The 27681-nt window shown below is 38.7% G+C and overlaps 1 protein-coding gene across 6 annotated transcripts; it reads left to right on the top strand.

The window, feature by feature from the left end:
- The first annotated feature begins 270 nt into the window (after positions 1-270).
- On the top strand, positions 271-22606 carry HERPUD2 (HERPUD family member 2). 6 transcript variants are annotated; one of them, XM_072853655.1, is made up of 9 exons: positions 271-389; positions 600-928; positions 6685-6762; positions 10101-10214; positions 12313-12470; positions 18795-18917; positions 19249-19572; positions 20799-20913; positions 21253-22345. In XM_072853655.1, exons 2-9 carry the CDS (start codon positions 782-784, stop codon positions 21412-21414), a joined length of 1221 nt encoding a protein of 406 aa, XP_072709756.1. In that variant the 5' UTR covers positions 271-389; positions 600-781; the 3' UTR covers positions 21415-22345. The 6 variants fall into 6 exon arrangements, with proteins under 6 accessions (XP_072709756.1, XP_072709759.1, XP_072709760.1 ...); XM_072853657.1 differs by having other exon boundaries at positions 298-421; XM_072853656.1 differs by having other exon boundaries at positions 302-425.
- Positions 22607-27681: the final 5075 nt, after the last annotated feature.

Genomic DNA, 27681 nt, shown 5'->3' with positions numbered 1-27681 from the left:
CATTTCAAAACGCCCGAGTCCTTCCCTGCCAACACAGTTTTTCCCCTCCCTTTCTTTAACACGCCCTCGGCAAAACGCCGCAGGAGCTCCGCGCCTCCCTGAAGGAGAGCCGCCTCGCCTAACGCCCACCTCACACACCGACCGCCCCCATTGCCTCTCCCCCGCCCCCGCCTCCGCCCGCCCGGAGGCGGAGTGCAGCGCGCCTGCGCTGTGCGCCCGCCCGTTCAGCCCGCGGGCGCCACCCAGCGGCGCGTGCGGGGAGCGGCGGAGGGAGGAGGGACGAGGGAAGCCGCCGCGCTTCCGGTCTCCATTTTACGCAAACGACAGCGGGCCGGAGGTCGAGGCGGTGCCGCGGGCGGAGGGGCCCAGCCCGGGCGGGCGCGTTCCGGGTACCGGGCTGTCCTGTCTCCTTTCCTTCTCCGTGGGTGCGGGCGCAGCGGGAGGGCGGCCGGCGGGGCAGGGGGTGGGGGGTGAGGGGTGAGGGTGCGTCCGTTGGCCCCGCGCGAGCCCCCGTCGCTGTGGTTACCGGCGGGCGGGTGCCTGCGTGTGACGTGCTAAGCCGCCCCTCTCTCTGCTTGCTCCCCCCGCTTGGCGGGCAGACCTCGGCCGGTGCCGCCGCCGCCCTGCCCGCGGTGTGAGCGCCAGCACAGGGATGGGCTTCCCCAGCTTCCCCAGGAAGTTCGCCCTCGGCCGCTGAACCTGCCCGGAGCGCCCAGACGTTCGAGCGGCTTCGTCTCCCCGGGAAGAGGGAAGGGCAGGGCCGGCTGCCCCTGCGAGCAGCATGGACCAAAGCGTCGTGGATCACCCGGTGACCCTCGTCATCAAGGCCCCCAACCAGAAATACACCGACCAGACCATTAACTGCTTTCTGGACTGGACTGTGGGCAAGCTAAAATCTCACCTCTCTAAAGTCTACCCCAGTAAGCCGGTGAGTTGTTGGCCAGCCGTTTTTCTTCATCTTGTCGGTCAGACTGGCATTGCAGTAACTTCTGGACAGTCCATGAAGACTTTCTTTAGGTACTCTGCAAAATAGGCAAGGAAGAGCCCTACTGCCAAAGAGCTGTCTGTGTAAAGGCAATGGCTGGGTCTCTGCTTTCAGGGAAGTTGGCAATATAAATAGCTGCTCTCTTGTATGGTTTAAGAAGATCACAGTATAGCATCCTGAAAGGTGGTATTGCTGAAGATGCTTACTAATGCTCCATTTAATTTTTTTAGGAACTGGAATTTAGATATCTCCATTAACTCTGTTGAAGACTAATTTCTGTAAATGTAAGAGTTCTGTCTAAACTAGTGACAGTACTTAAGCGATATAGCTAAAGTTACTACGATCTAGTGAATTCACTGAGGTGTGGAGCAGATAGATGTTTATTCATAATACTATTTGAAACACACAGTTGAACAACCTCCTGAATTATTTCCTTTTTTTCCTTCCTCTTTGAAAAGCCTTTTTTTTGAGGTTGTGCTGAAAACTCTGCTCTCAGATGTTCGACAAACTTGTATGACAGTTGTGACTGTGTTTTGAAACTTAATATAAAAGCTTCTATCTTTTTTTGTTCACTGACAAAAATATGATTTATTTCTAAAGTCTTTGAAGTTCTAAATCTGGCAATTAAAAAGAGGCTATGAAAAAACATACAGATAATAATAGAAAGATAATACTGTACCTGTTTAGAGTGTCAGTCATACAGAATGGTATATTTGAAAATTTGTTCCAGAAAACTGTATAAAGGGAGTGACTTTGCCTCCACATTGCAGCAGCATGCGGGGCCTAGACCTTGCTGTATAAAACATCAGACAAAGGTTGCGTTTATACTGTAAATTATTAGTGTTCACCTAGTTCAATAGAAGAATTATTGGCATTGTTGATTTCTTTTTTTTTTTTTGGTGGGGGAAGGCAAAATAGTGGTTTTGTGTCTCAAAGGGGGCTTCTGCCTTTTGGAGGAAGCAGAAGAAAAGCAGTCAACAACTTAGGCTGTGTCACTGGTACATTGAGATCTGTTAAGCAGTATTTGAGGGTTTGTGGGTTTGAGAGTTATTTCTGTGAGTAATCCTCTGCTGAGAGAGCCTGTCTGCTGTGAATGAAACAAATATATGACTTCAGCTGATTGCTGGTTCTTTCTCCTCACTAGGATCTCCTCCTGTGACGTATTTGTGTTTAAACACTAGTTTTTTGACTCATCCTACGGTCTTGCTAAATTGGTCTTCTAGGAAGAATCCTTAATGAATAAGAGGTTTTTATGTTGCACTGTAGGTTTTAACTAGTAGTATAATACTAAATTTTAGTTTCCTGGAACATCTTTCTTCTGTTGAAAATTGATTCCTCAACATGTGTGTCATTATTAAATGACTAGTTCAGAATCCCCAAAATTGTTCTGGGTTAAAGAATGGGGAGTTTCTTTAGTGAAAATTATCTCGGTAATTCCAGTTTAATTTGGATTTACTGTACTTGGAGTTAAACTAGTAACTGAACACAATATTTTTATTTCATAGAACTTTTCAAATTAAAGTAATAACATGGGAGGGGAGAAAGCTATTTAATAGGATGTCTCCTATATATAGTAAAATTAAAAAGTGTATTTGGGCTTGATACGTTTTTGACGTTGAGTGTTACTACTTTTTTCAAATTTGTTTAAATTTTTGTGCTTTTAGGAGCTTTTTTCCCTCCTTTTTTTTTCTTTTTAAACCAGATCAGTGTTAAAAGCTTGTTGATCAAATTTCTACGTTCCCTGAGTGTGATAGGTCCTGGAAATAACTTCTATTGCAATGCAGTTTTAAGAGTGCAAGAGTACATCAGAACACAGATGCTCCATACAGGTATTGCAGTATTCTTGAGGTGTGAAGGGTGTAAAATAGAAATTGGTTGCTATCACTGCTATACATAGTCTTTCAAGTTTTCATGTGTGACTTGTACCTCGTTCTCCTACACGCATCTGTAAATTAGACAGTAATCTGATGGTAACTGTAAATGTTGTCCTTAAATTTACAATTTATTAAGAGTATATCTTCAGAAAATGAGATGTTTGAAATAGGCAAATGAGAAATTAGGCCTTGAGGCAGTGTTTGTGATTTTTTTTCCAGATTAATTTGTGTAAATGACTTGGGTAAATAGATACAAATTCCAAGTATAGGCAGATTTAAATTGGTTTAGTCATTATTAAAGGTGGTATACTTACTAAAGTAAGTCACTGAATAAGCTAAATGGGTTTAAAACAGTGTTAAATTAGTTTGTGGGTCTACACTAAAGTTCACATTTGTCAATATTTTTTTTCCCCTGACTGGACCAATTTTTCATAGCTAGAGTACTGCAGTTATAGTGTCCCTAAATGAAATGTTTATTTAAGAAAAGAAAACTTGGAAAATCAACCTGTATGTCTCAGTCTGGCAGACCTTACGTTCACTGCATTAACTGCTGCATTGATTACACCCATAAACATTAATTTAAAACTGCTGTTTCTCATTTCCTTTAGCACCTGTCATCTAGCATATACTTTGCCCACAGTTCTAACCAGATGTGGTTGTTTGGATTTTTATTTCCTATGGAAGAATGGGAGAGAGGCTGAGCGACCAAAATAATGAATGTCTTGTAGCTGAAACAGGATAGTTCAGAGATTATCTATGTTTCTAAGGGAAGTTGTTGCTTTAGTTTAAGTTTGGTGGTTTTGGTAATGTGCTGGGCGTAGTTAATGTGAACTAAGCGTTGCAGAAGGAGTCTTGCTTGAAAAATGGAAGAAAAAAAACACTAGCTGATGAATTCTTGGTTTTAAATGCATACCTTTTGGATTATGATCTGAAAACTGTCTTCCACCTCACTTCTAAACTTTAGGTTCTAGAATCATTTTATCTGGTGCTATGTGCTTGCTTCTGAAAATGGAGCCACTCTCTATATATTTTTTTAAGTCTTTATTTGAGTTGAGTGTTTGAGCTAGCAGTAAGCATGCTGTTCCTTGAAGCAGGAGGTGTGGTAGTGAACCTCCTCTGGCAGAGGATGAGTTGAATGCCTTTTCCATTTACTTAGGCATATATGTGAATTACTGTGTTTTCACATTTATCACCTCTTCTTTCATCTGCATTTTAAAAAACCCCACGTTTCAGAATTCCAGGATGGCTTTCACCTTGAGAATCGCAAGTGGTAATCCTGTAGGGCACAGTTAGCTGTTTAGTTATGTGGGCAGGAGTATGGGGTTTAAGACCTCATCTTCCCCCATTAACGTCTCTAGCTTAATATGATTAACAGTACTCAGCATATGCGTAACCTTTTCTTTTGCGGTTTTGTAGGGAGCTGAAACGCCTTACTGAACGCTATGTAGTAGTCAGCTTTAAGGGGTCATTTTAATCTAGCAGTTCCTTCTCTGTAAAGTATTCATATTAAAAAAAATAATAATTTGTACTACTTGTGTCATGTTTGAGAAAGTACTTAATTAGATGGGGTTGAGGGGAGGTTCATGTATAAGGTACTGAAGAGAAGAATCTGAATTTGACCATGTAGAAAGCTGTATTATGAGTGGGACGGGCAAAACAGGACTCCATTGCCATATTGGATGATGGTACAAATTTAGAGCTTGGGGGTTTGTTTTGTTGTTGTGTTTTGCTTGTTTTGTTTTAACTGCTTATCTGTTCTAATTAATCTCCAGATAATCTATCTCAGGACCCAGAAACAAGGTTTCTGAGACTTTTCTTTTGGCTCCACTGGTCGTTGTAAAGCAACAAGTTTCCAATTTACAGGAAATCAACATTTTCTGTAATCTCGATGCATGCTGCAAATTCTAGTTTTTCTAAGAAAACCTTTCCCAAATACAAAATGCAAGTAAGCTTGTATTCTGCTAGCAGACTGTTCCTGCTTGAAAAGAGGAACTAAAATTATATAGTTCAAAACAGATTAGTCTGATGTGAGAGAGACAGGCATTTTTTTGTTGTTGTTTTAAATGTAAATAGAAATAATACAGCATGATGTTGAATTCATTGCAGTATTTTATCCATTGGAGCTGCAAATAAATAGTTCCCTGTGTTGCGAGACTTACGAAAATGGTGTATTATGTCACTAATTAAAAATACAGAAAAATGCGGAAGAATATAGAAGACAATTCTTCAGTAGAAGTGATAAACAGTTCTGTACTATATGGGGCTCATTTTTTAAAGCCGTGTATTTAATCATGAACAGCTAGTATGAATTTGGGAAAAAAAGCAAAAGCTTCTCAGATTTAATGTACTTTTTATAATTATTTGCTTAGAGTATAATTTTTTTCTAGTGATATGATCAGATTTTTTTCAGGGAAAAATCAAGTTCTGCAACTTTTCTATGTTCTGCTGAGTTATAGGGAATCTGTAAAAGGCAATTGCAAGAAAAAAAATCTCAACTTCTGTGAAAGCTTTTTCTAATCATGGAGATCTGGATCTCAGGTATTTGTGTCTTAGTATTAGCATGAATAAGACTTCAGAGCAGGCAACAGAAGGCTGGGAGAGAAAGAGGAGAGAGGATGTAAGACTAGCTGTTTGTATGATGGGGAAATTCTTCAAATATTTCATGCTGATAATGCATGTCTGTTCCACTGATGGTAGGCTAGATTTCTTCATTTAGCATTTGCTTATGTTAGCGCTCTCTTTCAAGTAATAAATGGTATTGTATTAATTTAGGGTGCAAGCAGTAGTTAAACTGAACTGATGTACCAGTTGGATTCTCTTAAATATTCACCCATATTAAAATAATTTTAAGAAGCTTTTTTCAAAAAAATAAAAGGGAGCTATTTATTCACATAGTTACACCGTGTTAGTAACCCGCTAGTATTAAGACTATTGAAAACTTTCTGACAGCATAAACTGAATTGAGTGGGGTTGGGGTTTTTGTTTGCTTGTTTTCTTTAACCAAGTAAACAGTGTATTGCATTACTGTACTGGACATCTTACTGTAGATAGGTACCCCAGACAGTTTCCTTTTAAAAAGAATTTTGTCATTATCTCTTCTGTGTAGAATAGTTAAAAGTTATTACCTTATGTATAGTGTAGTATTTGTTTAAAAAAAAAATCTCTGCATTACCAAGGTGTATTAAACTGTGAAAGTGCAAGAACAGACAAAAAAGCTTACCACAGTTTGAAGGCTACCTTAAAAAAAAAAATAAATCATTTTGCTGCTTCATGCTTTTTAATGCTTTCCTACTTGTTTCCTCTTGTGAGTTTTTTTTTTTTTGGGGGGGGGGGGGGCAGGGATGGGGGCAGGGACTAATAACAGAAATTCCCTGTTGAAAAAGATTGAAATTTGTGCCCTTCTTTTGCATATTTTAATTGTCATTCCATCATTCTACTAAGTATTTTTTGGTTTTGTTGTTTTTCTTTTTTGCTGCCCCAGCCACTTTTCCATCTACTTTTTCAGCAAGTGCCTGGGAATGGGAGCAGGGTAAAGACCAAATCTTTAAAAGAAGGGAATTTTTTAATATACTTGATCGTTTTCTTGAGCAGCATTTGCCAGTTAAGTGTTGTTAATTGTTATGGCACTCTTGCTGAGTGCATAACAGCAGAATGCTTTTTCAGAGTTAATTTGCGAGTTGGACTTGTGAAGCTGCTGAAATGTTTTTAAGGCGATCTGTTGGTGGTTGGAATTATAAGGGGTTTTCTCATCTGCAAATGTTATCTCCAGCTGTATATCTGTATGGCAGGAAAAAGCTAAATTCCTTTCTTTGTCCCATCTCCTAGTCTACAAAGGATCAGAGACTGGTGTATTCTGGCAGACTGCTTCCTGATCATCTGCAGCTGAAAGATGTTCTCAGAAAAGTAAGCTTTATATCAACACCATATGATATTTGACCAAAATCCCTTTTTGGGAAATAGGAATTTAGATTTGTATTATTTAGCTTCAGACTTTCATTGTTGTATTGAGAGATGTAACCATATAATGTTGACATGTTCAGGAAAATGTATTTTCAAGTATCCCTTGTCTGTAGGATTGTGATACTTGCAGATTGAGGCATGTTTCCTATTGGTGGGAGAGCAAGTAGGCTATGTGAGTCCCAAGCACGAGATATGTAGTGTAGAGTGACTTCTATGGACAGTTCCCACTGTGACGTAAACAGAATCCTTTAACAGATTTGTGTTGGTTTGGCACATAATTTCATTTCTTGTACATACTTAAATCCAAGAACTTACGTTAGAAATGGCACTTGTGTAAGCAAATTAAGGGTAATGTATTTATATGCAAAACCAGAATTCTAAATTCCTAAATGGTTTTGCTGGGAAAGCTATTTGTTGTCCTGGTTTTATTCATCAGCTAGTAACTGTTCCTGATGATGTTTGAAAGTTTGCTGGTTCTTGTGGTTTTTATTTCTTTTTTTTATTTATTCTGCTGGTTTATCTTGGAAAAAATAATTTTACTAATCTAACTTTGGATTCTTCAGTCAACATTTAAATTAAATCCAAATCCTGAATACAAGGGACAGCTGATGTAGGAAATCTTGAAATACATGCACTTGGTTCTCAAATTGGTTTGAATAGTTTGGATTGATGCTACCAAGTAATAGGGACTTCCTTAAGTTAGTAAAGTTCTTAAAAATGTATAGAATAAGATGATATTTAGAGCAGATTATCAAACACCTTGTTTCAATTTTGATGGCAACAGAAAACATAATGCATTATGTTGAGTAGTCTATAAACTCCTTGTAAACAGATCAGGATGCATCAATAGCTGCTATATTTGGAAAATACTTTAGCTCATTAAACAATTATACAGTTTTTAGTTCTATGAAATAGGTAAATTCTGTAATACAGTACCTGGGTGTTGATAATTTTTTTTGGTAATGTATTAAGGTAAAAATTAATGTACAGACTGCAAGAGTGGGTTACACTTAGGTATGGAGGACAATGTCTAAAGGAGAATAATGGTTTATTGAAAGTGGGCAACTGAACTTCTGTATTAAGTATGGAGAAACGGATGCAGGGGAATCCTGAGTATTACTTGAGCAGACTAACACTGTTGTTACTTTATAATATTCATTCTGAAATAGATTTTATTAAATTGGATTTAACTGCTTACCAAAAAATGATTGAAATTTGCTATGTATAGGTTTACTAGAAAACTGGAGCTGGACTGTTGCCAACTAGTATATGTCGTGTACCTCTTAAAAGTTCATGAAAATGGTTATATAACTTACCTCAAAGCTTAGTTTTGCTTGTTGAGGACAAAATGAAGTCTGAATCCCTGAAATTCACTTGGCCTGCTTACAGCAGACTAGTTTTAGGAAACACAATTTCAAACCTTGCTTATGTGCTAGAGGAGAAACTTTGCCAAAGTAATGTCTTCCTTCACTATACAGGGTCTGTATTTGACCTCAAAGGCATTTTAGTAGCTATAGGCCTCGGGTTTAGTTAAATAAATGTATTGAATTTAGAAATCTATTCATCAGTCTTAAGCACAAAGTTAAAAATTTGTGTTGGAAGAAGAGGAGTGTTTTGTGCTCAAGCTTTTAAGAGCTTTTGGAAAAAAGGTATGATTACTCTTAAGTTCAATCTCATTCTCTGCCATATTCTTTCTACTTGATTAGCTAAAAATTCTTAATATTATCTAAGGATGTACTAAGTCTCTCAATTTAGGCTTGCGATACTTGCTCTTTGATACTGAGCAGTGTCATTTCGCTGATATAAAATACCTTGAGGCTGGAAGTTGTGGCAGTCTTCAAGCATAGTGATGTCCAATGTGTTGTTTATAAATAGAAATATATTACAATAAACTGTCACATTGAATAAAGCTGTACACTGTAAGCTTACAAGTAATACGTCTAGTTTCCTTTGCCTTTCTGAGTGGCATAAGTTCTCATCTGGAAAGAAGGTAACTAGTTAGGTTAAAGGCTTTTGTCATGGTCAGAATGCTGATCACATGCATTCAGTGCTCTCTGATCTTTTCTTACTATCACTGACTAGTAAGAAATTGCACTTAATATAATAGTGAAGCTGTGCTTGGGGCGAAAAACTGATATATGCAGAGGAGTTTAAATTAATGTGGATGTGGATAGGCTATGCTAGCAGTAATGCACAATGGTGTATAAAAGCAGTTATCCAGTTTTCTTTATTCCTAAAGATTAAAACTTAGAAATTAGTAAATGTGTGTTTTAACACTTTTTTATAGTTTAAAAAAACCTCCAAACCTGGTATTTCTAAATGTCATCTCATTAAAAACTGCAGCTTGACTGCACCATGCTGATTTCAGAAGAGGACAGAGAGAGGTTTTTTTGTTGTTGTTTAAAATTTGGTTACTGAGGAAGCTGTAGTGTGCAATTTAAATACAGTCATAGCTGTTCTTGTTGCTATGGCCATTATAAGCTTCAGGCAGGCTGATATAATGGGGTGTTTTCATTTGGTGCAGTGAGATCTTCTGGCATCCATGTTGGGGTGGGGGGAGCATATTCATGAAGAATTGGCGTGGGCTGATTACTTGCATGCTGACATGGCTTCAAGTGGTGCCGCTCGCTTGCTTGCTTCCTCAAATATTTAGGAATATTCAGTCCCATCTAGTGCTTCAAATAGCATCCCCTGAGTTTGGAATATCTGCCGGGGCTCTTCAGTTACTTCAGGGCATCTGCAGGTTAGGCTTGAGCCAAGCTGAGACTGGAGTGAGGTGGAGGCAATGGCTGGTAATTTTTCTTGTCTTGGTCTGCTTGTGGAATTCTAACGCCTACATTTTTCATTTACCCTGATGTCTTTATTGAATAACACTCTTCATTAGATCTCAATGCAAATGTAAGCATTTTTAACTTGAGGGAAATGGAGCCCTGTAAAGGGTTTGAGATTTTTCCAAAATAAAAGTTAAAGCTGATGATATACTTCTTCATGTTTCTCTGTGTGGTCTTCCATTGGTTCTGCTATACCGCAGTTCTAGGGAAGACTGGGGGTAAGTGAATGTTCGATGTGTTATTGTGGACAGCTGCTAAGAAAACATTAGTTGTGAAACAGTAGACTTCTCTTGTGCTAGGCTTAAGTTTTGCTATATGGTCTCTCCGTTTTGTATAATGGTTCTTTACTGATCACAAATGCAGCTTTGAAAGTGGATTTTTAAAGACATTTTTTGTTTGTAAATCTCTCAAATATTGTTGCTTTAGCTCTTCCATTTCTTTAATTTTTAGCAAGATGAATATCATATGGTTCATCTGGTATGTACTTCCCGGACGCCCCCAAGTTCTCCAAAACCCAGCACCAGTAGAGAAGGTCACGGAGCTTCCACCTCCAGCAGTAGCTCAGTGAGTTCTTTTTCATACACAGGACATGAATTTCTTCTACACTGAGGAAGCTTTCCAGGAATTTCTTTTAATTTTTAAAATTTGACTGTAAAATTGTGTGGTAAAAGTAGAGCATGCCATATGAATTTGCACAATTAGATGCGATTATTTAAGGGTCTCACTTTTATTTAAACAAAGATGATCTTTTTTCAAATTGTAACACAATTATGTTTATTAAATAAAGCACTACTTTTTCTGAGCTATTCTTTATTTTTAACACTTTTTCTTTATCAAAAAGTACATTTTCCTTTCTCTCCATATCCCTGTAACTTTTGCAGAATTTGAGCAGTGTATTCAGACTTTAAAAAAAAAAACAACCCAAAAATAAGTTCTGATTTATTTTGTGAAAATTTGTACCGCCGAAGAGACCAGTCAAATTAGTGCCCTTGTTGTGAGACAGACAGGTGGAGCTTGGCCAGTGTTCATTCTGCTTGGCAGGAATTGGCCAGTACTTACGTAGTAGCTTCAAGGTAGTCATAGTGTCTGTAAGACAGTGAGAAGTAGAAAGTGTTCTTAATGTTTTATTAGTTAAGCTGTTCATAGAACACTTGTTTAGGGTGTTTTGAGCCTTCCCCTCTTCACACCCTCCAAAAATGATGATGTTCTTTGATTGTACTCTTTTAACAAAAGGACAGTTAATGTTTCTGTTGATGACTTGGTTGTCATCACAGTAATTCACTTTGCTTTTTCCAGAGCTGGCAGTATCACTAAGCGACCCTTGAAGGTTAGTCAGAAAGGAATGTATGCAGTACCATTGTAGGTACTTCTCATCTGTGGTGTGTTGATTATCAGTATATGGGAAATACCCTTCCAGTAATAAGCTGTCTGTCTTCATTCTTCTGTTGATAGGGTACTGTTTCTGACTGCTATGTGACAGTCAGAAATATGAGCGGTTTAAGCAATAGTAGAGAGTGGACAGTGGTTACATCATCTTTTCAAATACTGTATTTATATCTCTGTTTGCAGGCAGGACACAGGGGGCCTCCTGTGTGATTTGTTTTACTGCTATATAGATCAGATGTAAATGTATTTAAATGACTGTATTGATGACTGCTTAAAGCAGTCAGTATGCACAGTGTTAAGTTCATAATACTTTGAAGGAAACAACCTAAACCCAAAGCTTGTATGGCCTTTGTTCTTCCATTTGTTTTTTATTTTTATTTCCCCCCCACTGTCTAGTGGTAAATTTTTCTTGTTTTCCTTTGTAGGGCAAATGTGATATGGATGTCTTAAGTAATTGCAGCTCCTCACTTCCTGAGTTGTCAAAGTTGAAGAGGATTTTCTACTGAGTAAACATTACAGTAATGCTTAGCAATAGGATTTGGGGATTTATTAAAACTAAAATAATTCATTTCAATGGCCACATTGCAGTCTTGTTACAGTGACAAATAATCTAGGAGAGCCAGCTGTTGTCCTATTTCCAGGGTTAAGTATTGATCTTGGAAAGCATTGAAGGTCTCACACACTAGTTTTAGGTGTGTTTCTGGGAGCCTAACTAGTTCCTAGCTGCTTCCTGATTCCCACTCCCTGTCCCTTCCCAGCAGTGAGGACAGCAATTCGGATTGGGCAGCTGCCACAGTGAAGAGGATGATGAGTAGAAGGGGAAACTGAACACAAGAATAGAAGAATGGTATTTTAAGCCATTGCAGGCACCGTTGTCTCTGAATATAAAAATGTATCCTGAGGTTGTAGTTACTTTTGTTAATAGTAGCCGCTATAATTTTTATTGCTGCTAAATATTCTTTGGATTAAGCTTTAGTTTGGTTCAGCTCTTTGAAACTTGGATTCCCAGGGACTTGTGTTTTTCTCTGGGACTTATCAAGTATTGAGTCTTTCTGAAAACTTCACTTTTTTGTATGTGCACCTGAGTGCAATTTTCAATTTCTGTTTTTACTAAAGGCTTGCCAGAACCAATAAAACCCCAGAAGACTTGCCTGGTGCTTATATTCTCAATAAAACTTGTGACAAAACATTAAAGCAAATAGTTTTTTAAGACACAGTAGTAAATCTTGTAACTCTGGCAAAAAGATTCCCAACCTCAATTTTATTTATTTTTAAGAATTTGGACCATTCTGGATCAACTGCCGCCTCACCCACAAACCAAGAAGCTTCATCTACATTGTTGAACACTACTGCAGATGGAGTGAGGCATCGTAATCTTCCACAAGCACAAAGCAATCCCATACCAAGCCACCAGTTCCCTTATTTAATGCAAGGGTAAGTGAGACTGAAGCAATCCTCAGCTCTTTGATACTCTTTAAAGTACTTTAAATGTTCAGTTACAATTATGTTTCTTTCAGTCTGCAAAATGATTTGGCTAATTCATCTTGAAGCATAAGTCACATTTAGAAACATTTTTAATGTGAACATTAATGTTTTTAGCCAGCAGTCAATCAGAGAGTAAGTGTTCTTGGTGCTCCCCTTCAGGCTGTTTATATTTTTTCTTCATGCTTTCTGCCCTCAACTTTCTCTTGATAAGTGCAGCTGTAATATTTATCTAGTGGATGTAGTTAGTGATGTAACTGATAAAATTACTCCTTCTGGTTGCTTTTTCTAGTCCTATAGTGTAATCATCAACACTTAAATTCTTAATCAGAATATGATGGTTCTTAGTTTTTGACATGAGAGATGTAACTCTTCACTTGCCCATATTGGATTCAACTGTAGAAATGATATGCAGGCGTTTTGAGTACATGTAAGTGCTTGTGTATCTACAACAGAATTTTTAAGTGTTTTCATACATACCAATGAAATGTAAGCGGTGTACATTTCTAGATGTTGTGATTTAGCCCCAGTCAGCAATTAAGTACCACACAGCTGCTCGCTCACCCTCCCCCCCGGTGGGATGGGGGAGAGAATCAGAAGAGCAAAAGTAAGAAAACTTGTGGGTTGAGATAAGAACAGTTTAATAATTGGAACAAAAATTAATAATAATAAATTGTAATGAGAAGGAAAACAACAAGAGAGTGAGAGGGGAACAAAACCCAAGGGAAAAAAAAACAGTGATACAACTGCTCACCACCCGCTGACCGACACCCAGCCAGTCTCTGAGCAGCGACCGCTACCCCCCAGCCAACTTCCCCCAGTTTATATACTGAGCATGACATCATATGGTATGGAATAGCCCTTTGGTCAGTTTGGATCAACTATCCTGGTTGTGCCCCCTCCCAGTTTCTTGTGCACCTGGCAGAGCATGGGAAGCTGAAAAGTCCTTGACCAGTGTAAACATGACTTAGCAACAGCCAAAACATCAGCATGTTATCAATATTATTCTCATACTAAAATCCAAACCACAGCAATATACCAGCTACTAGTAAGAAAATTAACTCTATCCCAGCTGAAACCAGGACACTAAATCAGATCTGTTATTACGTAATAACTTTCAAGATTCTGTCGGTTTTTTTGCACTTAAAGCAGCTTTAGGAATTTTTAACCCTCGTGACCTTTGCAGCTGCTTAAACTTTTCTTTTTTCTCCCAAGGGGAAAATGGAAGGATAGTGCATTCTGAGATGATAGCTGTCATTTCCTCAGGGAACGCTTTAAAGATTTCTTTCTGACCAGGCATTCTCCTACTACTATATAGATTCTAGAGATTTTCTTTGTAGAATGTTGAAACAAAAAAACCCCTATGAAGCTGCTAACAGCAACACTTGTTTCTGTCACTGGAAAGAAAACAGATGTCAAGAACTGTTGAAAATTTAGTTTCAGTTCAATTTACTTGTTCTCTTGTTAGAGTTAACCTAGACTTTACTAGTCTTACTAGTTTTCATTCTGAATTCCTTCAAGTCCTTTTTATTATTTATCTGAAATGTACTGTCTGCTGGGAAGAAATTGCCTTTGCAATGGGTGGAGCACTTACATTATTCTGACCACATGCATCTCTGCAGAAGTGGTTATACTTGCCTTTATGACAAAGCTAGGTGACACTAGTTTGACTGTCAAGACTGCTGTTTGGTGTAATGTAAATTAATTTGGGAAGCAGTCCATTCTGTGTTGTGTAAATTACTAATCTGTAAGAAGTTTTAATGTTTTTCTACTTAGCTTTTCACGTAAGCATACCCTGAGAGTGAGTTTTTGTCAGCATGCATGGTGAACTGAATAGCCTATGGACTTCAAAAAGGCAACAGAACCATTGTTCAGTCTTTTAGCTGCAATAATTCAATTAAAATACAGTGGGAAGCATCAGTTTGGAAGATATTACTGTGTTTGGAAAAAAAAAAACCACTAAGTCTATGTCTGTTAGCAAGTAATAAGGACTGAGAGGAGTGGATCTGTAGACTGAAAGAGGTGCTGAGAACCTGACATCAACACCACACATTTCAGCATTTTCTGTCTTACTTGGACTATCTCTAGTTTGGTCACCTGGAATAGGTGCCTGTTTGAGACTAAAGAGCATTAGCAGTGCATCTAAATCACATCTTTCAATTTAGTGTAAGCCAGAAGGAATCCAGATGGTGATCCAAGAGCATTCTGTGGTGCAAACAAAACTGTAGTAAGAGGAAGTGACTAGAGATGTGCTTCAAAAGTGCAATCCTGACCTGAAAAGAAATGCCAAAATAAATGAACCCTAAATAATCTTAGGCCTTCTTTGTAAAAGTAATTTAATGGAACGCTATCAGAACTTAAGTTAGGTCTTTGCTGTAGACTTCTGGGCACTGGCTGTGCTCTGCTCCAAATAGTCTGTGCCAGTGCCTGCTGTAGTTTGCTGTCATCTTTAAACTTCTTAATGCTTTCAATAGTCTTCTCAGATGCATCTCTTTTGCTTCAGGGCACTGCTACTTGTATTCCAGCAATAAAAAATGCCTTCTCTTTTTTAGCTGCTCTCGTAAACATCGTTTGGGGCAATGAAATCTAGCTTTAATGTAATTTATACACAGACTGAGACTTGTTAGGAAGAGTCGCAGCTGAAATTTGCATTGCCTTGCAGATTTTTCTTATTGTTCCATGACCAAACACTTTTATTCTAGCTGCATGATGAACTATAGGCTCTGCTGATGGGGAAAGGTCTCCAGATGTTTGAAAACATATGTGATAGTCAGTTTTCTTGAACATTTTGCAACACTTTCATTAGTAAAGTAATTTGTACAAATAAGTAACATGAATTTTAGGTGACTAAATGATGGTTTTGATAGTTTTTCAGTTCCTGGTACAAAGCTTCAATGTGCGAGTCGAATAACCTTTGGGAAAACAGCTAACTCAGATTGTTAAAATATTACAGAGAAAGCAATTTAAAACTTTCTGTTGCTTTTGAGCTTTTGTAAATGCTGTTTTCTAAAAATCTTGACTTGAGGTGGGACTGGGCAAGTAGTTCATATATCTACCAGGTCAGTCTTTTGCTGTGGAGAGCAAGCACAGCATTGTCTACTTCTATGGACTTAGTCGTGGATCAGAGCCCCACAGTGCTATGCAGGTACAAACAAAACAGATGGGCTCAGTCCTGAAGTGGCTTGCATTTCAGATTGGAGAGTACTTGGAAGCAGTAAACAGACAAGAAAAATCAAGGCAGTGAGATTATTTGTCAAGTGTGGGCAGCTTGTCTAAAGAAATGTTTTCATATTGTGTACATAGTAATGTTTGAAAGCGAACAACAAAATGACATGCTGATGGCATACAGTATGTTCTAGCACATAAATGCCTTGCTTCATCAGTAGCCTTTGCTCACTGTATTTTTTTTTTAAAGTAGCAAATAACATAGTGGAGGATATTGAAATATCACTTCAAGCTGATATCCCAGGCTCATATGAGACTAACGCTAAATGAAATGCCTTTGTGGGTCAAGGTCATTAAACAAATGCAGTTATTGTCAGTCATGCAGATGACAGATTGAGCTTTTAAGTCTGAATAAAAAGTCTTATTTTTCCATTAGTGGTGAGCAGTATCTTCATGATGACACTAGCTAACTAGTCTGACCTACCTTCAAATTGAATCTCAGCTCATTTTAGGTGCCTTCCATAGACCAAAAGAAGTACTTCTGAGCTTTCTAGCCATTTAAGGAGTAGCGTGCCTCTTTCTTTTCAGAATATTCTGAATCTACCTCTACAATTTGAACCTTAAAAACTGTTTTCTGACTTATCTAGCTGTTCTTCTACTGCCTGCTCTGCTTTATTCTCCAATCTTGGAATGCCTGTGCCTATCCAATTTGTTTTCCTGCTCTTGTGCTGTTGCTGCCATTCTTTTGAAATACTCTGCTTCCTGCCCCTGGAAAAAGATAAGGAGAAAGCATTTGCTACTTTCCTTTTTCTTCTAACAGCAAGCCAGTTTGCTTTGCTGAGAAGAGCCTCTTCCTTTGGAGAGGTGCTTCTCACTGAAATACAGTATATTTTGTGTTTAGAGTTGTTCCTGAATTTCAAAAGCTAACTTAATACCCTGGCAGCTGTAATAGCTGTATAATTGGCAACATCTGCCCCATTCTGATTTTTGATGAGCAAATACAATACTGCTGAGGTCGTTGGCATTCTAAGGCAGAAGCCAGTTCTTGAATATTGATGTCTACTTTTTCTCATTAATGGAGTCAGATCTTGAAAAGTTAAGTCTCGCTTCTCAGAAAGTCCCATCTCCTAGAAAAGCTGTTGGAAAAAAGGAAAAAAACCCACCAAAATATTTGAATGGGAAAGAACATAACTGAAATCTTCTGTGGTTTATCTTGGTTGACTGGTTTCTTAATCTCCTATTACGCTTTAAGACATCAAGAAAGCAGCTTTTGAAAGAGTTTGGAAGAAAGTAGAGGCTCAAATCCTATAACATTTCTAAAAGATGTATCCGTGATGGAGAGCTATTAGCCTAATGACTCTCAACTTTTGTTGAGCTCAACTTAGCAGTTTTAAAGAACAGCCACCCTAAAATCTGTAACTGATGAGAAAAAAAAAATGGTGAATTCGTGCAGAACTCAGCCAAGTTGAGTAGCACTGTTTATTGGTGACTGAGCTGGAGAAATAGTTGTGGTTGAACAATGAGTGGTCTTGCCTGTTCGCACCTCCATGTGATACTCTACCTGCTTGAAATTGAGACATTGCGCAGTGATTTGTCACAATGTAGGTCTTAACGACACCCATGTAGAATATCTGAATCATCTTTACATTTTGGGGGTCAAATGTTTTATAAGGGTCAGTGTTTTATGAATTTTGGAGGAGTCTTATTTCTCAGTGTTTGCCAGTTCAGGGGATAGAAAAACACATTCTTAAAGCTTGCAGCCGTAAAGATAAAAGCATGATTGATGTTTTTCAGTAGCAGCTTGACAGCTTTGCTGTTCCAGCATGTTAATTATGCATAAATAAGTAGCATCAGCAGGGCTGCCAGTTCACCCTTGCAATTTTTGAAAGAAACCTAGAGTTTTGCCTATGATTATCTCAGTTTGTATGTGGTATTGGGAAAGTAGCTTTTGCTTTCTTTTCTCCCCCCCGCCCCCATCCCCCCTCCAAGCTATTGTCAAAGCAGGTTATGACTAAATAAAAACATAACAAACAGTTTTAGCAGAGGTCATGGAGTTGCATGGCAGGCTTTTGTCCAGAATTACAGTGAAATACTTAATCATGTGTAAGATGGAAAAAAGATTTTAATGTCTTCCTCCCATCTTTCTTTCTGGGCATGTCTTGTATATCTGAATGCCTGCTAGACTAATGAAATCTCTTGGTGATATCTTTGCAGGGAGTGCCTTACTTAGGGAACAGGTGTAGTCTGCAGTACAATTACAGCAGTCTCAGCTTTTGCTACCTGCAGTCTGAATAAACTGTTCTTCATGCTTTATACTCTCATGCTGTCCTGAAAGATGTCCTGGTTTACTACAGTTCACTACATCAAAATATTTGGGGAAAGAGTTGGAAATCTTGCCAAAACATGCTATATGCTCTAGGAGATAAGAGAGGCTAAGAAGTTTAAAAGCAGACAAACCCAAACCTAAAACTTACATACAGGAGCTTTATATCTCTTGCATGTGAAGCGGAGTTAAAAACCTATAGGGATGAGAATCACTTATGCTCAAAATATTGAGGGGGGGGAAGTAAATAATTTATTGTTCTTAGTTGCATTCTTCAGAAGATGTATCTGAAAGATTAGTTTGTTGTCTTTGCTCATGTTCATTTCTTCATGTCTTTGATCACAGTAGTATTTCAGGTATTGCTTCCAAAAGAAAGTTATAGAAGCTAGTAAGTTTCCCCTTTACAGCTCCTGCCGTGCCTTTAAGGGTGACCTCTGAACTTAAAAGGAATTGTATGGAAGAATTTCTGCAGTTATATACACAACTTTGAAAAATTTTCAGTATGGTTTTGTCCCAGAGATGCAGCTAGTGACAGACATCTAAGTACAAGAACAAATCCTCTTTCTGTAGAAATAACTTTGCTTATTAATTTCTTGTATGAAAATACAGTGCTTTTTGTTTGAATGGGTGGGATGATCTCACTACGTGTTGTTTCAGTGTTATTTCAGTGCATTATTGTAGGGGGACAAATGAGAGGAAGAATGCTACTTTAATTGTTTTTTAATATTAGTGCATTTTATAAATGTGGCAATTTAGAACTGAATATTTTTCTTTAAATCCTTTTATAGCAATATAGGCAACCAATTTCCAGGCCAAGATGTTCCTGCTGGATTTTCTATGTATCCTGCATTCAGTCCCTTACAGATGATCTGGTGGCAACAAATGTATGCACGTCAGTACTACATGCAATAGTAAGTCTGCATTATCTTAGGTAGTATGGAGTTACACTAATGAAGGGAAGGTATTAAAAAACTTAAATGTTGTTTACAGGATCAAAATATCTGTGTTTAATTTGTCTGGCTGTGCAGTTTTACGCTAAGTTTTGTCCAGCAAGTTATAAAATCCAGGTTTGGATTGGAATTAATGTATTAATAAGTAAAGATTTAAGGGAAAATGCAGTTTGTTTTGACAAGTATTGCATCTGAAACTTTGTTTTTATTAGTGTAGAAAAGAAGACAAGAATAGGCTTAGAAATTTTGGTGCATGTTTTTTGACAAACTAGTTTTATGTTTAAATTTTTAGCCAAGCTGCTGTTTCAGCCCAAGTGACTTCCAGCACTGAGCCAGTGAGATCTGCAGTTGCCCAGGCTGTAAATTCAGAACGTGCTCCTGCAAATGAGCCCCCAGCAGTGCCAAATGTAGCTGTCCAGGAGAACAGACCTGTAAATGCGAATGTTCAGATGAATGCACAGGGTGGCCCGGTGATGAATGAGGAGGACTTCAACCGGGACTGGCTGGATTGGATGTACACATTCTCTAGAGCAGCAATTCTTCTGAGCATTGTATACTTCTATTCTTCCTTCAGTCGGTTTGTCATGGTAATGGGAGCCATGCTGCTGGTATATTTGTGAGTACAACAGTTGAGTAAAGCTGCAGATCTGATATGTGGAGTGTGATGCTAGTGTATAATCCACTTAAACTGTGAAAAATTATCCAAATACAAAAGTTAGGCACTGCTCCTTTACAGTATGGTGTGTTTAAAAAAAAAATATTGAATTTCAGACACACTGATATGAAAAAATAAATAATTCTCAAAACACTTTTACAATAAGTTGGATACCACTTATACCTGAAACACAGTGCTCTTAAATGTTGGTGATATTAACAGATTAGAATTGTAGAAATGTAGAATTTTGGGATGGAAATTTAGAAAGTGGGAGTGAGGGGAAGGAAGTTCATATAGGTCAAGAGTATGCTTGCATAAACTTAAAACATTTACTGCTTGGATATGAAAGGAAAATTGCAGAGCTAAGCTCATATATATTTCAGAAATAACATATGGGATTTGTGCAGTAAATTGTGTTAGACAGTTAAGGTTGTGCTACTGTAACGGTGGGTACTAGATCTGGTAGAATTGCAGGGACTTTTTTTTACAATGCATCATAAAGACTTAAGCTCTCTATTTGATTAAGAAATATCAGTACTGTTGTCATCACTGCCCTTTATATATTGAAATACCTTAGTGATGTAAGTAGAAGTGGAAAACAGCAGTAGTGCTTGATATTTTGGACTGATGTCATTCATTGAGAGTTTCCTTACACTGTGGTCTCTGTCCTCACAAGGACTGTTCTGTTTCTCATGCAGACATGATAGTTGAAATCAGAATATAGACTCCTGAAAACATAGGAGAGGCTTATTTGATTTACAATGGTGACGTGGTTCAAGCCTTAGCTGAAGTTTAAATTTTTTCCACAGAAAATCAACTTTAAACTATGAAAATTAAGGCTGCCTTCGAAAATCAATATAACTTAAGTACTTAAAAATGGGGAGAAGACCCAAAAAAAGTATTCTATGTATTTAATCACCTAATCATGGTAACTTATTAATCTTCTGGAACAGAGGGCTGTGAACAGCACTTCTGAAACTTAAAGAACAGCTTTTAGGAAGACCCTTCTTAATCCAGATGTCAAAGAATAGCCATTCGATCTAGAAGTAAGACTTGCAGAAAAATACATGTAGCTTCATTCACTTGAAAGTACTTGAAGAATTTACTGCAGCAGTTAACTGTAGCAGAAAAAATCTTTTTATTCCTTTCAAAAGAGAGGTTTTCAACTGTTCAATTTTCTTACATAGACACCAAGCTGGATGGTTCCCCTTTAGGCAAGAGGGAGGCCAACAACAGGCAGCCAATAATGTGGAAGTGAACCGTGATGGGCAACATGCAAATAATCCTGACCTTGAAGAGATGGTACGTAAGAGCAGACATTTCTTTTGAGACTCCTATGTATTACATTGTCAAGTATGCTGTAATGTCTGGACAGAAAGTCAACTTTTATGAAATGTAGTTGGTTTAACCAGAAGGCTTTCAGCATTGTCCTCAGTGTTGTGCCTGCTGCTTAAATTCTTTATTTTTCCAGTCTGACAATTGCTGATTGTCTTTACTTGAATCACAGACTTTCTTCATGCTAGTTACTCTGCAGGAGGTTGTTCTGGGAGAAGTTACTTAACGTAGGAAGATAGCGCTGGTTACCTTATGTTAGAGCTCTGAAAAGCAGCAGTTGAATTGTTTCAATTTCTGTTTTTAAAGGAACGACTTATGGATGATGGGATTGATGAAGACAGTGGAGAAGATACAGGTGAAGATGCCAATACAGAGCAGCAGCCTGGATTCATGGCTTCTGCTTGGTCCTTTATCACAACCTTCTTTACATCACTCATCCCTGAAGGGCCTCCACAGGTTGGCAATTAAAGTGGAAAAGGAACTGTCAGGCAGCCTCAGTAGCCATACATAGAAGTGGAGCAGATTCTAGAGAGTGTTTTAAATACAGTGCAATTTCTGAAAACTTATAATGTTATCTTTTTGATCATGGTGTACAAAAATGTGTATTTTTTTCTTTTGGCTTTCTCATGCATTGAATATTTTAAGCACAAGTGGACTACTAAATGCTTTCTTTAAGATTCTTCTTTTTCTGAAGAATAAAATGCAAAGATATTGGTCTTCCATGTTTTATTTTAATTTCAGATGTGTGTTATACTGGGGCAAAAAGCTTGTACTTAATCTGCACCATTACCTCTTTAAAGAGCTGTTAAAAATATGAATGTTGACAGACCTTTCCAAATGCTATCTATTCATCTGAATAACTTCAATGTATCTCGTGTTAGATTTTATGCAGGGTATGAATTATAACTTGGGATTTGGAGTTTATATCATTCCTGAAAGAATGCTGTAAACACAAGGATTACTTGTTAATGGCATGTTGTCTTCATGCCACAAAATACTAAGCCTCTTCTCATAATTTAGAAAGCTAAAAGCTTTTTCTTGAGGCTATACTGAAGTTCATTAAAGTTGGAGGAGTTTGACAGCTCTTCAAAGACAATTGACAGCAATGGGATAAACCTTAAATGTTTGATAAATACAGTACTTTTTAAGAAAAATATAGCTGTACTGGGGAAAAACAAGTACAGTAGGTTTTTTAATAAAAACTGTTACGGTAACTCTTTTGAATGTTTATATGCATATTTGAATGCAAACAACTAAATAGTGCATCATTAAGGATGAGAATATGATAGATTTGAGGGTGGAATAAAGTTGTTATGGTGGCATTACCAATATTGACTGCAGTGATATGTTTGTAGCAGCACCTACACAGTTATCGGCAAGATATCTGTATTCTTAAACTTAATCTAATTAAAACTGAGAAAAGAGAAAATTGTATGTGAGATAGTAGCACAGTGCTACTGTCAGTTTGTTTTTGGTTGCTTTCTTTAGATTTTAATCATAGTCCAGAAGTTTCATTTGGTTTTGTTTCTAATTCTGAAGTTACCATGTGTTATCTAACTTTAACAGAATCTTTGCAGCCATTTTTTACCCCAACCAAAAGAAAGCTTATCCAATTTTCTAATTTCCAAGTACAGGGCAAAGCTCTTAAATAGGTCTAAACAAGTGAGAAATAAGAGTTTATTTTTTGCTTGCTCATGTCAAACTGCTGAAGCTATGCAGTGAAGTTTTAAAGCTTAAAAAATTTTCTTTGGGTTTATACTCTGAAACATTTGTCAGGACTTCTAGACTTTATTGAGACCTGACTCTCAATTGTAAAAAAAATTTGAACAATGATTTTAATTTAAACAGCTTAAATAGAATGTTTGAGTTACAAAATCTCATTTACAAATCTGTCAAGAGGAGAAATAGAAATATAAGTCTTACAAGCATCAGTTATTTTACTTGCTGTATAGGCAGCAATGATGAATAAATCATGTTTAATTATGGTGTTTTACTCCCATGTTACTATGGAGAGCTGCTCTCAATTTAGGTTCTTTACTACATAAACATAAAATGTGTAGAATTGTCCAAGAAATGTTACCCTTTTAATTTGGTGGATGGATCTAACTTGACTGATGTTTAAGAACTATTACAAAAACTTAATGTTTTTAAAGGAATGGCACAGAGTGACAGTCTTGGATGTCATAAGACTTATTTCTGGAATGCATTGAAAAGGTTTCATCTATTTGACCTGTGTGTTCTCCCTCCTGCTTTTCCCAAAAGTTCATTTTTCTTTTTGTCCTGGGGTTAGGTATCTGTAACCTGTGCAGTTACAATCTACTGGTATCCAGCTACTAACAGCTGTTAGTTGCTTCTTGCTGTCATTGTTTAGGTTTCCTTTGTTTTCCATGCTATAGGAAGCAATTGCTGGTAGCTCTTTGCTATTAGCAGACTAGATTAAGAAAGTTGCTCTTGTGCTGTTAGCCCTGATTTGGTTAAAAAGTGTAGAATTGTCACTGCTCATTTGTATTCAGACAAGAAGAAATTTGTTTATAGGTTACACAAGGTTGAGACAGTGAAATGTGAGATCCTGGCAGTTATTTAGATATTGAGGGAGATGTTCTGAGAGTTTTAATCGGATCGTAGAGCTGGAGCAATGAGTTGAAGAAGCCAGACTTCCATGGGAACATTTTAAGGTCATTGAACCTCCCAGCTTCCAGAACCTTACCAACATCCCAGCAAGGAAAAGCAAAAAGATGGTTACAGAGGAAAATGAGAAATAAGAATGAGATACAAAGTGTTACCAAAAAGTAGTGAAAGAGTTGGAGGCAGAGGAAAGCCGATGGGAAGAGAAGAGATAAAGGAAGGTGTGATCATGAATAAATATGAAGGAAGCGTCAAAGAGGAGATTGAGGTAAGAGGTGCATTTTTTTTCTTCTCAGAAAAGGAAGGAGCTTGATGAAAATTAGTCAGATCAGGTCTTTGTTTTATGGGTTTCTGAACAATTCAGGTATAGAATTGAGCAGCATGAAATATGTAACAGGTGATGATGGAATAGAAATGAAAACCCTAGGAAAATAGTTGCTTTTCCTTAGTATATCCTTCTTGTAGGAGCTGTTCTATAGCAGAAAACAAAACACAATTATGTAGTACATGGCTGTAGGCAGAGCTAAGATGTTGAATTGTAGCAAATCTGTAACATGAGATGGAACAAAAGGCATGAGGATTAAGGCAGCATAGGATGTACCCCAGTATTAATGGTTCTGTAACATACCTGTGCATCATCCACTTTTACAACTTTGGATACAGAAAAAGTGATTGAAATTCATTCTTTCCTTTACCTTACAGGAAGACATGAAATGACAGATACACGGATTTCATCTAAATGTAGGGTATCTAATAGCAAGTCTATGCCAGCATGTGCAACAGCTTCACACTGTGTTGAGGCAGAGACTGTCACACCAGAAACGTACAAGATCAAAGCATATTCCATCCATAATACTGCTTGCTGTGAAGAGACAGAAGAGATCAGCAGTACTGATGGAGCAGGTGTATGAAAAGAGTAACATAGCTGCTCTTTTGCATGATTTCTCAATATTATGCTTACGCTAAAAAATACTTTGCAACTCATGTACGTCCCTACATACATCTGCATTGACCTCTTGACCACAATTTACATTGTATTTAGCAATGAGACAGTTGGTTTAACAAACAGGTATAACAAACTCAAACTGGAGAATTCTTGGCTGCAAAATAGTGGTCAAAGGGATCCCTTTGTTCTCCTCTTAACTTGTGAGCTCACAAGCTCTTCCTCATGCTGCTGTTTGGTTGAGGCCTTGACAGGCAGCATTGGCTTTCCAGTTGCTCCCTGTTGCCCTTAAATTCAGGTAACTTTGAGAAGAAATTACTACATGGTACTTCAGGAAAAGGCTGCTTCTGTCTCAGATGTACTCCGCTACCTTCTTATTATTGCTGTGGCAGAAGGCAAAAATACCACTGTGTGTGAGGTTTGTAATGGTGACAGGTGATGCAAAATCACTTAATGTCCATCATCTGTTGTGAATAATTATGTTCTGCTGTTTGTTTTCTTGTACAACCCAAACCTTTTGCAGCATAAGCCTTTCTTTAGCAGCCTTTGCTATTGCAAGGAAGCAGTTCAGAATTTAGCCTAGCATAGTGATTATGAACTCTTGACCTGTTTTTTCTGGATATATTCAGATGCAACTGCTGCCCAGCTGGATGCACCCTTGTTAATTAGGTTGCACTTCTGTAATAAAGCTGGTCCTAAAATTTTTCAAGGCTGCGGGAGGAGCAGAAGGGAAAGAAGGTGCTTATTCCTAGAATTTAATTCAGACTTCTCATGAAACACCAGGTAATATTAATGGGTTTTCATAGTTTTAGCTGTCCTAGAAATAAACTGCAAAATTATGGGTCATTTTTTGAGTAGGGAGCTTGTACCAGGGAAGCTGCACTTGCAGTTTAAATCTCATGGTGGTGAGGTGTGTGTGTATAAGTAGGACAAAACTTATAGAAAGAGTGTTGACATTTTTTTTTTTCCCTACTTTTGCAGAAATCTGGGGAGGGAGAATCTAGATGTGAGGAGTTTATAGTATGGGAGTAAATTGAGTTTACTCCATTTCGAGTGGGTACTCCAATAGAGTGGGTATGTTCATTTTTTAAAATCTGAGGGGTTTTTGTGTGTGCATGTTTTCTTTGCACAGTCGGAAAGACTGTGCTGACCTTAACTGCTGGTTGGAAAGGAAAGCCAAAACCTGGTCTTTCTGTTAGAGTTAGCACGTTTGGGTGGCTTTCTTGAAGTGTTTTCGTTAGTAACCTGGTGCAAGGTTAAACTGTAGTGATGAAATAACCGCAGCAATGCGAAAATACGCTGCTGTAAAAATAAATGAGCAATGTGTAGTCTGTGAGCACTTGATGCTCTAATTTGTTAACCAAAGATAATCAAGGAAGTGAGTAATAGACAAAATAAAACACGTCATGTGTGACGGGGTAATTCGGGAGGAGCCGGCCCCCCCGCCCTCCCCCCTCCGGGGCGCTGGGGGCCGTGCCGCCAGGACCCGGGCCCCGCCGGGGCGGAGGCGGGCCGCTAGATGGCGCCGCCACCCAGCCCCGCCGGCGCCGCGGCGCCCGGCCGGGCTGACGGCGGGGCGGGCTCCGTGGGACGCGGGCTCCGTGGGACGCGCGCCTGTGAGCCCCGGCTCCACAGCGCCGGAGCCGCTGTTGGCGGCAGCGGGAGGGTGCGGCACGGCAGTGCGGGTCTGGCCGCGGGCGGCGGTCCCGGGCTCGCTTCTTGTGGAGGGAAAGCCTCTCGCGTGCTTGTCCTGCAGCAGTGGGCCACTGAAGTTAGTTGGTGTACTGAGTGGACGTTACGTGTTTACAAAGACATTTCTTTCAGCTTTTACCAAGTATCTCTGCTAGCAGCAGGCGTGGCGTTCACCTTCATGGGATAGCCGATGCTTTTGGGGAAGGTTGGATAGCTTTCCCGTAAAAAAAGCATCACTAACCCAAACCCTTCTGTGGCACCCTCAGCAGAAGTGAGTGAGTTATTGCAATTGGCAGGAGGGCTGACTGCTCCTCCACCCCTAAAAGATGGGAGTCCTGCTTGAGATAAGTGGATGAAATATTGTGAGGGAGCTGTGAAATTGCTCCCATTGTTGTATCTCTTTTCTGGTTCGAGGGCTTCATATTCAAGGCTGTCTCCAAACAGTCGTGTCTGTAGCTTGCCTGTTCCCGAGCAGTTAGATTCTCACATTCAGATGCATGTGGTAACACTGCTGCTTGGTGAAGCACCACTGTAGCAAGTTAGGCACCCTGCTGTCTTCATCTGGCTGAAAAAAAACAGCCTCCAGATTATGTGACATAGAGCTGGCTCTGGGAAATGTGGAATCATCCATTTATTGGGTTGTATGCTAGTTTTCCAACCCTGTTGATTTTTTAATTTTTTTTTGCCCTGTGACCACAAGGGTAGGGTGTAACACATAAGTTACAGTACAAACGTTATTAATTAGGATGATTATGCCTGACTTGGTCTTGATATGTCTTAAACTAATCTTCTTACCTATTAATTATAATGCAAAAGACAGCAGGGGTCTTCCTAGCAAATAGCTATGACACATGATTCTTCAGAGCAAGTACTTTTTTTATTAATTGTTGAAGCAAACATTTGTCTTAAGTAATCCGAAAAAGTTTTCAGAGGTGCTGCTGGTGGAGGACAACTGATACCTTCTTAATGCTGTTTTGCCAATTGCATTTCTTTGGTGAGGGCTGGAATTCCTATGGCGTCTGACAGAGGGCTTTTGAGCTCCTTTACAAAGTGAGGTGACGGTATCTGCAGAGATCCAGTACCGTAATATGTAATACTGGTGACATTATCCAGTGTTACAACACGGCACCGGGCAGGGGCTGAATCATTTAGAGGTTGTAATTTTTATGGGGTTTGCAAAGGCTGAATCAGTTCTCTGGTCTGATTCCCAGCATGGGCACATGAGCAGATCACCCGGTGCAGTGGAGGGGGACAGCATGGCGTGGCGTGACAGCACCACTCAGCAGCAGCAATATCTTAAGAGGATGTTGCTGTCAAAGACTCTGTCTCATGAGACCATAGCTATTATTCCAAAGTCCCATTCAGGGACTAGGAATGCACATTTTTAAGGCACTAAACTGGTCTGGACAGCATCTTGGTTTTGAATTTCAAGGGAAATGCGTGTAAGTAAAACATAGGCAGAACCCTAGAACTGT

Source organism: Ciconia boyciana, chromosome 2, assembly GCF_034638445.1.
Source record: "Ciconia boyciana chromosome 2, ASM3463844v1, whole genome shotgun sequence".
Lineage (NCBI taxonomy): Eukaryota > Metazoa > Chordata > Aves > Ciconiiformes > Ciconiidae > Ciconia > Ciconia boyciana.
Note: the sequence above shows the minus strand (reverse complement) of the source record. Positions and strands in the feature narration are given on the sequence as shown.